This window comes from Thunnus albacares, chromosome 13, assembly GCF_914725855.1.
Source record: "Thunnus albacares chromosome 13, fThuAlb1.1, whole genome shotgun sequence".
Taxonomy (NCBI): Eukaryota; Metazoa; Chordata; class Actinopteri; order Scombriformes; family Scombridae; genus Thunnus; species Thunnus albacares.
In genome coordinates, this window is record NC_058118.1 from 1,277,938 (window position 1) to 1,291,843 (window position 13,906).

The following is a 13,906-nucleotide window of genomic DNA, read 5'->3' on the forward strand; positions in this document are numbered from 1 at the left end:
GACTATTAAAGGGACATAGCACTTACTGACAAGATGTAACTCAAGGTTACACGTTGACACGTACACATGCTTAATATAGTGTACAAATACATACCCCAAAGCATAGATATATTTCTGACATCTCAGACAGTTTGTACCAGATATTTTTGCATATGAGAATTCAATGGTGTTTTAAATTGTTTTAAAATGCAAATGGAACTTTTCTTTTCTATGCAACATATGTAGGCCATGTTATGTTTCTAATATATTTGAATGAACAATAAAACACACAGCATATCTTGTCTTATGATATATGCCATGAAATGTAAAATAACATTGTCATTGTTAAGTTCTTTACTTAGCTTCTCAAATGCACTGGCCTCTTGCAAATCTATGCCAGCTGAAAATCTGTCATGCATAATCAATGGAGATCACATGAGGCAAGATGGTAATTTGCATATTTTACCAAGATATGTTCCTTGTTCCTCTAAACTAATATATATTCACTCTTGTTGTATCAAAAATAATGAAGTTCACAGTTCTTCTTTCATGGTTAGCATGGTAACGCTGCTCTTTCTACAAGGAAGTTAGGAGTTAGCACTGCTGTGACAGGAGAGCACACTGTGCCCAGCCCTACATTTTGTAGCACATACACAAAATTCGTCTTTGAATAAACTAAAAAACAATGACTGAATATGTTTGATACTTTCAACAGTGTCCTCAACAGTATCACAGAGGGAAATTTTGCAGTTCCCTCTTTTTAGGATGACGCAGAACATTTGATGTGGCTTTCACTAACCTTCAACGACACATACTACTACTTTAACTGCAGTGCTGCTGCACCTGTTATTACCACTGCTATTACTACTACTACACCCAGTCCTACTGCTACCACTGTTACTAAACCAGTTTTAACACTTTCAGAGTTAAATACCACTGTTGTTGGATTATACAGCTATCACATTAGTCAATACAAAACAGTAAGTCTTTGCTTTGAGCCATGAAATACAATAACACCTGCTGATTGTCTTGCATGCAGCAGAGAACTTGCACAGAACCACTGCATGTGATGCAGCAACACTTCCAAAACTTTATCTGAAGTAGTCTAAATAATTATATGAAGAATTGTGGCTAGTGTGCAAGTGGAGGGAATCTTGTCGTCCTTCAACCCCCAACACACACACACACACACACACATTCAGCCTGGCACCAACCGTAATAAAAACTATCCCCCTCCCCAAATAAACAGACTTATATGACGGAAAAAAGAAAGCTGAGGCAGAAATCAGAGCTGTGCCGCAGGGTAACGGAAAAAGGGGGGGTGTGAAGATGTGAATTAAAAAAGAGCGAGTGAAGGAGGTGAGAACAGGAAGAATGAAAAAAACTGTCTAGGAAATGAAAATACAAAGGCAGAAGTGCAAGTGGTTCGCGTCAAACAATGTCATGATAGAGAGCAATGGAGGTGTGCAGGAGAATATGACAGCAGGCTTGATTCAATAGGCTACAAATATACCTGTGAGAGGGTGGAAGGAGTGATTCAAGTTTATCAGAAGAAGCAGATTGTTCAAAAGCAAACTTTGGATACTAACTACTGCTAAAATATGGGGTGAGTAATTTTCTAATGACATAGATAACAACTTTAACCCATATAAAACTGTTTTGTTTTTTTCTAATATTCCAAAGCATGTTAAACATCTCATGAATGAATAAATGAAACTATGTAGCACAGTACTGCTTTCTGTCAACTCCACACTTGACTTTGCCAAGCATGCTCTTTAGTTCTGAATACATTTCCTGCTGTCTGCAAGCGTCCGGAGTTCGCTGTAAGTGTTCAGTTTTTACAGTTTTCACATATAAAATGGAAATATTACTGCTTGGTGGTCTGTGTTTGCTGTGAAAAAAAGTGTAATGTTGAACCCTTAAAAAGCTTTTTTAGAGCTCATGAGAGGAGTTACTGTATCTCACTGACAGGTGGAATAAAGTAGTCCATATTAGGCAGCATTGTACTGAACACAGGAAGTGGTCAAAACCTTTTTGGCAGGAAGTAAAGATTTCCCACAGGCTACAAGACTTCGCAACAACAAGTAGACTGAAAACAACTCTGTCACAATGGCTCATAGAGTATGGAAATAAGTATATGCCGTACTGCTGCAAATGTACCTTTGTTTCCTATTTTCTCACCTTTTCTTATAAAATTATGCAGATTAATATGATACGAAGACTAAGTCTGGTTGCATATGAAATATCTTTTGCCAACCATGTATTTACATCCTCAGAGATACATTTACTCAAGCTCTGTACTTGAGTACAATTTTGAGGCATTTGAATTTTACTTGAGTACTTCAATTTCATGCTACTTTATACTTCTACTTCACTACATTTTAGAGAGAAATGTGTATTGTACTTATATTTATTTTGCAAGTTTAGTTACTTTGCATATTCAGATTTTACATAAAAAACATATGACAATTTTTTAAAAAGATCCTGCATTGTTACAGATTATGTTACTTTGGTATATTAAGTAAAATGAGATAGAAATCTCCTGTTTATATATTAATGCATCAATGCTAATCATCAAATAATATGATATATAATAATTTAACACTGACAGGACCCCTCTATGAGTGATTTACATTTTACTGATAACACTTCCTGACTTCTATTTGAAATGCAAGATTTTTACATTGTGTTATTGCTGAAGTTAAGCATCTGAAAACCTCTTCCTGTACAGCTATTCTATGTCCAGACCACAACAAGTACAGTGCTATCAAGACTCCCATTAATCTATCTGATTGTGGGAGAGATTTTTTTTAAAACAAACACTCAGTGTTGAGTAGCGCTATTGAAATTCGAGTGTCGATATGTTTTGGTACCCACAGCAGTTTTTTCAATGCCAAACAAAAAAAAGCCAATGTTAGAAAATGTTAACTGTCGTTGAAACACAAGCAGCCTCTAATTGCAGTACACAAATATTATAAAATCAAGAATTATCAATAGACAATATTTCTGCCATTTGAAACCAAACTTTTGTACCACCGTGGTGTTGCGTAGGTTTTGATGTAAACAGAAGAACCAGGTAGTTGCACTTTTTTACAATTGCTAAAAGGTGTTTCTCAATACTGAGTTCTCTTTTTCTCTTCACACGGTTAGCACAGCAGAAGACAACGTTGTCTAAACTGTGGATCTCTATTATTATTAATAATAATAACATCATAATAATACACATTTTATTTATTGAGTGCTTTTCAGGGTACTCAAAGACACTTTACAAGTTAGAATAATCAAAGAGAAACAACACACTAAAATCATATATCATAGACTAAAAACAAAAAATATATATCATAGAAAACACACTAAAATCATATAACACATATCATTAATCACAAATTAAAAACAGTTCTGAAAAGGTGAGCTTTTATAGGTGAAAAACCTAATATAACACTAAATCACCGTAAATTAGACTGCAATTTACCGCATTCTGCTATATTTACATCTAAAAAGACATAGAAAAAATGATGCCTAAACTTCTAACTGGGACATACAACACTGAGCGTCTAATGTCATTCCTTGATGACCTCTATGAAAGACTTGTGCAGGTGAGGAAAGAGGGCAGGTGAGGTGAATCCAGAACATTTTGTAATTGTGTGGGAAAATGTTGGATTTCAACATTCTCTTCCAGTCACAGAGTGGTTTACAGCCCGTTCCAGCATGCTGTCACTTTTCCTTCCACTTCACTCTCCATTCCATAACCCCACAAAAGAATTCTTCTCCTCATGGAGGATGTCTGAACTTATCTGCAATAGGATTCTTTCCCAGGTGTATTGCAGGTGTGATGTCAATGAGAACTTGTGGCCAAATACAGAAGACAGGGTTGACTAGCACTGTTGTATTTCTATATTTGCAGCTATCCTTTACATATATAGCATTGTAAACACACATGTATATATATTGAATATGTATAGTTTTGTATTGCATTACTAGAGTTACTCTAGTTTCATTTTGTGCACTTGAAATTACTCAATGCAAAAATTGCAAACAAAAAAAAGCCTATTGAAGAATTTTTCGGATTCATTTCTGTTGATATATACTGTAAAGTTGCACCGTCCATGCAATAAAGAAGTACCATACTTTGCAGCTGTAAAAACTATGGAATAAAATTAGGGCCATATGTATTGTAAATGTATATCACCATATCTGAATGTGTGACAATATTTTTTATGAATACATTCAGACGTGTAAAAACATTTGATCAAATTAATTCAAATGTTTGAATGTGTTAAAAAAATATCTGAACAAACAGATTTAATTTTTGAATCCATAAGGATATCTGGAGCTGTGCATGACATTTTATGAACAAATTAATTTCCAATGTGTGAACACATTAAGAAGATTTGCACAAAGGTTTGCAATTATACATCAGGTTTGCAGTTGCACTTCTATTTGTTTGTGACTAAAAAAAACAACAATTTAACATAATGATGACTGGTGATAGATTGCTTGATAACTAGTCATTTAAGTTACTTTTTACTAAAATAAGTCCACATTTACCTACAAATATGTGCAGAATTAAACAGTGGCTCCTAACATTACTGTTTTTTAAAATATCCATGTTGCTTGTCCTACACCTACAAACAGGACAAGGTCCATTTTAAATTGTGTGTTTTTATATGGGGGTTGGACATGAGTGTTGTTAAGTTCAGAGACTGTTCATTTGGGGCGTGCTTTCAGCGCCTTCAGCGACTATTCAGGTGAAAGCATCAAATGTGGGACAAAATTATTTGTACTCGTAGGTTTTATTTGTACTCTCAGATTTGATTCTTAGCTATAAATTTGGGATTCACACGTACAATTGAGTTCTATGTGAACTTTTTTCATTCACAAACAGATAGATGTGTAACTGCAAACCTGATATGTAATGGCAAACCTTTTTTGTAACTGCAAACCTTTGTGCAAATCTTCTTTATGCACACTCACACATTGGAAATTATTTGTGTAAATCCTTTTCATCTGCCACAGATCTCCTTACACATTCAAACATGAATTCTATTTGTTCTGATATTTTTTACACATTCACACATTTGAATGTATTCGTACAAAATGTTTCAGATATGGTGATAGACAGCAACAATACTTATTACCCTATTTTATTCCATACAAAAACCTGAACTCTATGGGAAGTACAGTGCAGAAACACAGCAGCAGTAAACACTGCACCAAAACTAGGAACAAAACATGAATACTCATGATAACCACTTTAGAGCCAGGTGTATGCAACATGACATATCAAGTTACACACTTCTTTTATTGCTCTCATTTTTTGCGTACCCCGTATCTTATCTTTTCTTCCACCATCCTTTTCTCTATCCGACCCTATACCCTCTCCCTCCAACAGTGAGTCCAGTATCTGCCAGGTGAGGGCGACAGTCATGCTGTATGATGACGCCACGAAGCGCTGGGTGCCAGCGGGATCTGACAGTCCTTCCATCAGCCGTGTCCAGATCTATCACAACCCTGGGGCCAACAGCTTCAGAGTGGTGGGCCGCAAACTGCAGGCTGACCAGCAGGTACAGAACAACATGTATACACACATGCACGCACACACAAATACAGCCCAATAGATAATCACCCTCATGTGTCCTGGTTGTGTACATATAGTGTAATCTCTCTGGTTAAAGGTCACATAACACCAACCTCTGTAAATATTCAGTTCACCTGTAATTCACTTCCCTAAAACATCTGAATGATGAACTCAACAATGCACTTTGGCAGTATAGCTATTGTTTCTGCAAATTCATCAGTCAGATTTCAAGTTTGTTGAGTTCTGACCAAGAGGGACCCATTTTTGGTGCATTACCTTCTGTAAGATTATAAACTCTAAGCATAGTAATCTCTTAAACTGTTGGACAATTGAAGAAATTTTGTCACACGTAACTTTTGCTATGAGCTGATCATTTCCAGCTATTAGTTTACAATGTAGCAGCTATTCCACAGAAATAAGTGAGAAAAATCACAGCTTGTTCCAACTCTTTGAAAATGTCCTGTTTATTATTGCTGAGTGAGACCATCTTGGCTTCTTGCTTCTTCATCTCACTTGTGCTTTTGATGGTGATTTGCTTTTTATAATCACATGCATACAGTATACTTCTTCAAAGAGGGGAAAGATGATTCTCTGTGCTCCTTTTGAACAATACAGGATCATCACCATCTAGTGTATTTCTGTTGCACTGTATTCTTTTCAAACACATACAGACATATTATATACACCTTATGTACAGCAGCATCAAACAGCTCACCTCTGGCCTGTCTGACTTTTGCATTGAATGGTATTACGACACTGTAAGCTATTTGAGTCTGAAATTCTCAATCCAATCATTATCATGCACTTCCTGTTAATGCCAGGTGGTGATCAACTGTCCCATTATCAAAGGGATGAAGTATAACCAAGCCACAGCAAACTTCCACCAGTGGCGGGACCCCAGACAGGTGTGGGGGCTGAACTTTGGCAGTAAGGAGGACGCTGCACTTTTTGCCAACACGATGATGCATGCTTTAGAGACTCTCAATGCAGGGCCAGGCACAGGTAAACACAGTAATGCAGGAGAACACATTAGATCTAAGTCCAGTAACGTGTGAAGCATGTCTGTTCTTTTTATGCTATAATCTTTGTAAAGTGTCACAGTGTCATCAGAGGATTTTGCAGTTGTTTTACTTGTAACTATGGTCCCTTTACATTCATGAATTTGATTGTTATAATATAGATGGCAATGACATATGTTTTAAAGATGAATTCAGTATACAGTAGCATGTAGAGTGATGTGGTGCTCAATAAAAACGCAATTTAACTACTATCTCCAGTCGGTGACAAAGTTACATATTTCAACAATCATTGTAGATCATCATTCTAAAATTGTTTGCATCAAAAGTACTTATTTATTTAGAAAACATCTATTACATAGTATACTATGAATGTATGCTGTTAAAATGAATGTGAGAAGTTAAGTTGGGTTTTCTCTCTACTACAACCCTGCTTGCATCTACTGTTTTCTTATTCTGTAAATATGCTGGATGCAGAGGAACACTGTTGTCAATTACACATGACATTACACATAATTTGATTTTTTTTTTTTTTTTTTTTCGCTCAGGCTCGGCTCAGAATGGACCCTCAGCACAGGAACTGGAAGAGCAGAAAAGGTACCGTTAATTATATAAATGATACTAAAGCTGCAACTAATGACTATTTTCATTATTGATTAATCTGCCAACTATTTGTCAATTAATTATTTAGTCCATAAAATATTAGAGAATAGAGAAAAATAAAAACAGTTTCACAAATACACTGACGTCTTCAAATTGCTTGTTTTGTCTGTCCAACAGTCCAAAATTCAAAAATATTAATTCAACAGTGTTATAATACTGACAATAGCAACTAATGCTCACATTTAAGAAGCTGAAACCAGTGTGTACTTGGCCTTTATTCATCACCAACAACAGTGAGTCATAAATTCATCACCATCAATTAATTGACTAATCCTTCCAGCACATAATAATACTGTTACACATCTAACTCAGCTGTGGAAAAATTCAAACATAAATAGAAACCAGCTTTCAAAAGCTGCTAGGTCTTCACCATCAGCAGCTTCCACACATCACATACCCCTATACATCTAAATTCTAAATTATCTGTTGATGTCCGTCCAGGCTGGAGCGTCAGAGGCAGGAACAGCAAGAGAGAGAGCGTCTAGAGAGAGAGAGGCAGGCCTCAGCTGCTGCATCTGCCCCTCCTGCTCCTCCTGCCCCACCAGCCGCTCCACCAGCCCCACCCGCTCCACCAGCACCCCCACCACCTCCCGGTCCACCCCCTTCCTCAGGATCATGCCCACCGGCACCTCCACCACCTCCTCCTGGGGGCATGGCCCCACCTGCACCACCCCCGCCCTCTGCTGGGGGAGGAGGAGGTGGTGGAGGGGCAAATGACCTGGCTGCAGCTCTAGCAGGAGCCAAACTGCGTAAAACACCTAAGGTAAGATTGATATATGCTTTTTCTCCTTTGTGTACTTGACTAACATTATTACCCTGATGCACATATGCTCTGCTGTATAAGACTGTATAAAAAGATAAACAGTAGCTTGGGACACAAATGATAGTTGATTTTGGTGTCCATGTTCTCATCAGTGACAGACTGAATAAGCTGATCAGTAGACCAAAATTCTCTTGAACATAGTGACTGGAGCTAACTGTGTTTTTGTGTATCCAGGATGAGGGAGGAGCAGCAGCCCCAGCCCCCAAACCAGCATCCTCATCTGGTGGAGGTGGAGGAGGCGGCGGTTTAATGGGAGAAATGAGTGCCATCCTTGCAAGGAGGTAAGTTATAACTTAAGAGACATATAAGACAGATATGTCTGTGATGATCTGATATTGGGGACTTCTGAACAACTGTAATACAACCATTTTAAATAGGAGGAAAGCTGCTGATAAGCCCGCTGCAAAAAACGAAGAACCTCGCAGTGTAAGTCTCCTGTTTAATGATTTTGGGATTTGTAGTGTTTGTAGAATGAGCAGTACAATTTAAGATATGGGCAGATGATAACTCTGGTATGTCTGTACTTGACTACAGGAAGATTCTGACTCCCCAGTAACAAAATCCTCAGGACCAAGTGGTGAGTAATGTCGTTTTCACTCCTCCTACAGGACTGTAATAGAGTCAAATAAACTGATTTCGCTGTACCTTCTCATTGTCGCTCTACATAATACTGTGAAAAATACATTTCATTGTCACAGGAAAATAAAATGTACTACTTTGTTATGGCAGCGAGGGTAGTGTATAGTATACAGTGTACATTTATTCATCAAGAATCACAAAGTTGACTTAATTTCAGATCAATATATACCTCATATACCACCATATCTTCTTTCTGTTCAGCACAACATAGCATTGTACTGTATGAAGGCTAAAACAGACAGACACTACAAACACATTTATTTTATCTTATGGCCACGTACTGTAATAATACATAGAATCATATTTCACCAGAAATCAATGAAAAGCCCTGGGAAAAATCTGCCACCATACCAAGGTAAGAGCCTGATCCATCAAGCTTTCTCTATCCATGAGAATAGACTGAACATTAAATTATGTTCCACAGACATGTATTTGGTGTAATTAACAATCTCACTGAGCCGTCCATACAAATTCACAAACCCAATCAGCATCTTGCCTTAAAGGATCTGCATGTTTTTGCAATAGGCCCAAACCAACCCTAACCAACAGTCAAAGGGACTCCAGCTCAAGTCTCAGCTCCTGCTCCTCTCCCTCTTCTAACACGGCCACTACCCCAGTGTCCAGGTACCAGTCCACCTCTGTCCCCGTCCATCCATCCTGCTGCTCTGCAGCTGCTGTTGTATTTTCTCCCCAGGATGCTACTTCTGCACTGCAGTGCACTCTGCTTTTTATGCTACCTACAGTATGACCAGTGAGGTGAGCACTGCACCGGTATCACTGCTGTTTTCGGCACTGGAATGCTGCTTGTAAATGACTCACTATAGCAAATGGAGCACTCGACATTTGGTGGTTTCTCTCTGAGGCTATAATTATAGCATGAGACAGTGCTGCTGTGTAGTCTACCTCTTTGTCTCACTCAAATACCTGCTGAAACTAGGTAGCTATGCTGCTTTTCTTGGCCACCTCTCCCTTCCCACTTGATCTCAAGGAGTCTGTGTTGGCTGAGGTTAAACATTGATCTTTCTATTTTAGGATGAAGGTGGTGAAAAAGAACTCAGATGGTGCAGGAAGTGATGTAGTTGATATGGAACGAATCAAACAGGTTGGTTCCTCCATCTCTAGTTGAACATATAACAATATTCTGCAACTCATCTAAAGTAAAGTAAAGCTCTGTGGTGTGCTGTTTTCAAAGCGAAACGTTATAATTCGTCCACATCATATCCTGTGCCACACAGGAAATGATGTAGCTTTTGTTTAGAAATCATAAAACCAATGTTATGTTGTAAGGTTCTGCTTGTCTTTCTCAATCCACCATCTGCAAGCACCACTGAGTTAAAATGCAGTTGCAAAGTCTGACCTTCTGTCCAAGTTATATAGAGCTGCAGAGTTGTAAGGATGACCACTGAAATACAGTAATAATCGGCTTTAAATATGATGTAAGATTTGAACTTTTTAAAAACTTGAACTTTTTTACATTGCACGTTTCCCTTTCTCTCTCTCTCTCTCTCTCTCTCTCTCTCTCTCTCTCTCTCACTTACTGTGTGTGTGTGTGTGTGTGTGTTTGAAGGAAATTCTTGAAGAAGTGAAAAACGAGCTTCACAAAGTGAAGGAGGAGATAATTGCAGGTAAATTCGACTTGTACACAATGTGTTGTCATTAGATTAAGTAATGAAAATAGATTGTGCATATATGAAATATATGAAATAATTATTTTGTGTTATATCTGTATATTATCCTGCTTTTCTCTACCAGCACTGGTCCAGGAGCTACAAAATGCTCAGCTCAAGTGTGAAACATCCTGAAAGACTGAAGAATGGATCGAGAGAATATGAACGTTTTATGATACAACGCTCAGGCAATTTACATATTTTTTAGCCAACAGAAATTATTTGATATTTTAACAAAATGCAAAATATAGCTTAACACATTTGTATGTATTTATCATTGTGTCTTCTTTAAATATTCCTGCGGTACTTGATTTTGAAGGCACCAATATTGATACTTGAGTTACCCAAATCTGGTAACAATATCATCATTCTTTTTTTTTTCATGAACAAAGAAAATATGCAAATATTTCCATAAGCATGTCTTAAACTGTAATCATCTTCAGGTTGAGTGCAACATCCTACTGTCTCCCTACTGTCCTTTTTCCTTTTTGGCACCTACAAGGGTGGTAGACATGATAACAAAAATATACAACACAAAAAACTGCAATAACATATAATACCCCACAATAAATACATGTGAAGCTTTTAATGCACTATTCAACTCAAAATAACTGCAACACAGTGGACGAATACATCACCACAAACTAAGGCTTCAAAATGTAAGAAATTAATTAACACTCTGACACAAAAACAGGAAAAAAAATTAAAATACTTGTATGTGAAACATGAATATAGTTTCTCAGATTTCCATGATCATACCGCAAGACACATATTCTTGAAAAAAGGCTGAAATTAAACTATCGAGATAAATGTCTACAACTATTGAAATGTTATGAAAGCGAGGCTAACAGGCATACCAGTTATAGTTCAGGTGAGGTTACACACCAGAAAGACCAACAGCTCCGGCTTTTCCCCCTTCCCCTAAAAATAAGCCATTAAAAGTAAAAGTCTTGCATTAAAAACTTCACTTAAATATAGTGCAGAAGTATTGTCAGCAAAATAAAAGTAATGCATAATGGCACCTTTCAGAGTGTTATATGATTGGATATGATTATTGATGCATTAATGTGTAAGCAGCATTCTTAGTGTAGTTGAGGTATTCAACTGGGTAGTTTAATTTATAACAATGCATCATATTTTATTTCTTGATCATATGTTTTATACGTAAAATTTGAATTCACAAAGTAACACACAGCTGTCAGAAAAATGTAGTGGAGTAACATCCTCCTTTGAACAGTAGTGAGATGTAAGTAAAATGAGTATAAAATAGAAATACTCAAAGTACTAGTACCTCAGACTGGTATGTCTGAGATTGCCTTGGGGCTGGTCCAGATGAATCATTTTCACAAACCACATAATACACTTTTATTTTAAGCATTTATTTGGTCCAAAGTTCCAAAGGTCTTTTGCCAAGCTGGTGCATTTGAAGTAATAAGAGAACTATGTAATAACTATTTTGTTGTTTATTACTGAACCAATAAATGTCTGGCCAGCCTGTCAGCTGGGGTAGCTGGGATATTGTGAACAGCTTGCAATGGTGCCTCTCGTTGTTGTGTTAAGAGTGTAGATATCTTTTGTGAAGAAACTAGAGAGAAGTATTCAATCATTGACTGTGCTTCTCATTGCTGTCAGTTAAGTGTGTTCATATCTATTGCTGTGAAGCAAGTATGAGGCACTCATTTACTACCTGGGGACCGGGCCAGGGGCCTGTTTCAAAACTCTGAGTCTAAGCCTGAATTGATTAACCCTGAGATGGGAAACTCAGAGTTTTTGGTTCCAGAACAGCTGATCAGAGTCAGTTCAATCAACTCTTAGTATATTCACTATGAGTTAAGCGTGTTCGGGATGAATGAAAAAAGCCATCATTAATGGAGCTCTGATATTACGAGTCACCATGGCAACAGGTCATTAAAAGGCAGAGCCTCCATTTTAATCTCGTGGATGTAGAGATATGAATGTATGTGTGTGTGGATGGTGCACATTTATCATTAAAAAAAGAGCCTGTGTCAGAGTGGGAAAAGTGTCAATAAGTTTACACAATAAAGTTTTATTCAGTGTTGTCCATCAATCCATCATTTACCGGATTTACATTTCCTTAATGATGATAAAGTGGAATCTGACTGTGTATCAGGCTGCAGCTACATTACATTTGAAATATATTTGTTTAGCTTTAATCTGACGGACAAAACACAGGAAGCAGCAACTGAAGATGAAAAATATAGTTAAAGATTTAAAACATATATAGTTCAAAAACATAGAGACATGACTGTAAGCTCACAGTCTGGTCCAGTAATAATGTGTTTGCTGATTTGCACTTTAAAAGGTGTCAAGGTTAAAATACAGAATATTTTAGATTTTTAGATCTATTTGTATCTTGGCTCAACAGCATTCAGTGACTTTATTTCAGCTGCTTCAACAAATGTAGTAAATTCAAACATTGTCACTGAAATGCTGTTAAAACACGTTAAGACTATGCTCCCTATTTTAAAATCTCACTTTCAAACTACATTCTACAGCTGCACTCACTCAGCATATTAACATATAATCTACAGTATTATAGGAACAATGTTGCATCAGTGCGACCAATCACGTCATGACTAATAGAGATAATTAGTCATTGATCCCACTAAAGCTTCATACTAATTTTCTTACATTTAAACTGAGTTCTGTTTAAGTCAGCTCTCTTTCTGGAACTGGAAACCCAAAGTTTCCTTCATTTCAGGGTGAACAAACTCAGAGTTTTCACTCAGCCCACTTTCCGAAACTGCGGCTGCGGGTGTAGTTCTGCTGACAACTGATTGCACAGACACATTCAGTCTTCCTTTGTTAGTTTCATTGGTAGCAGGGCTGCTATTCTTATTGTGCATATGTTTTTTCAGTCCACTAAAGATTAGGTCTAGACAATGAAGTTTTATTTTCAATTTTGTTTCCTTGTGTTAGTTAGTTTTAGCTCAAGTTTAGGCGCCCTCTTTTGGATATTTGTTTTTTGGTTTGAACAGCATCCACAGGCTCTTCTTTGGTAGTTTGCCTCTTGTGTTTGTGTATTATTGAAACTATCTGATTTCTTGTTAATAAATACCTCTATCTTGCCAAAAACACCTGTTTTTATGTTGTATGTTTCCCCTAACAAGCTGGGTTGTAACATTTATGTAAAAAAATAAAGAATATTTCAGATTTGTAACAGCCAGGTGACGTAGGCTATGAGAAGTAGATAGAACAATTTTTTATGGAGTGAAATTTAGTGGAATATTCTAGTGTGTTTGCCTTTGAAACGGTGTGAAAACACTAATGGAGTAAGAAAATCTGCAAATAACACCCTGCCTTTTGCAAAATACACCTGCTTCTTGTAAAAAATATTGGTAGCCTCTTTCAAATACATTATGGTAGTGGAGAAAGGAAGAGCTGTTAAGCATAAGAAGATATGGTCAAACTTTACTGATCTCCAGGGAGGAAATGTAAGTGTTATAGTATCTCATAAACCCATAAACAGAGTCCACTGAGTTAAGTAGGAACAGGATACAGGTAAGTAGAAAATAAACTA

At 37.1% G+C, this 13,906-nt stretch overlaps 1 protein-coding gene across 1 annotated transcript; it reads left to right on the forward strand.

Moving 5' to 3' along the window:
- Positions 1-1,333: 1,333 nt before the first annotated feature.
- LOC122996117 (vasodilator-stimulated phosphoprotein-like) lies at positions 1,334-12,206 on the forward strand. The gene is made up of 13 exons (XM_044371678.1): positions 1,334-1,585; positions 5,372-5,543; positions 6,379-6,559; positions 7,122-7,170; positions 7,678-7,999; positions 8,234-8,340; positions 8,437-8,485; positions 8,594-8,636; positions 9,011-9,053; positions 9,224-9,322; positions 9,731-9,800; positions 10,266-10,323; positions 10,451-12,206. Exons 1-13 carry the CDS (start codon positions 1,581-1,583, stop codon positions 10,498-10,500), a joined length of 1,248 nt encoding a protein of 415 aa, XP_044227613.1. The 5' UTR covers positions 1,334-1,580; the 3' UTR covers positions 10,501-12,206.
- Positions 12,207-13,906: the final 1,700 nt, after the last annotated feature.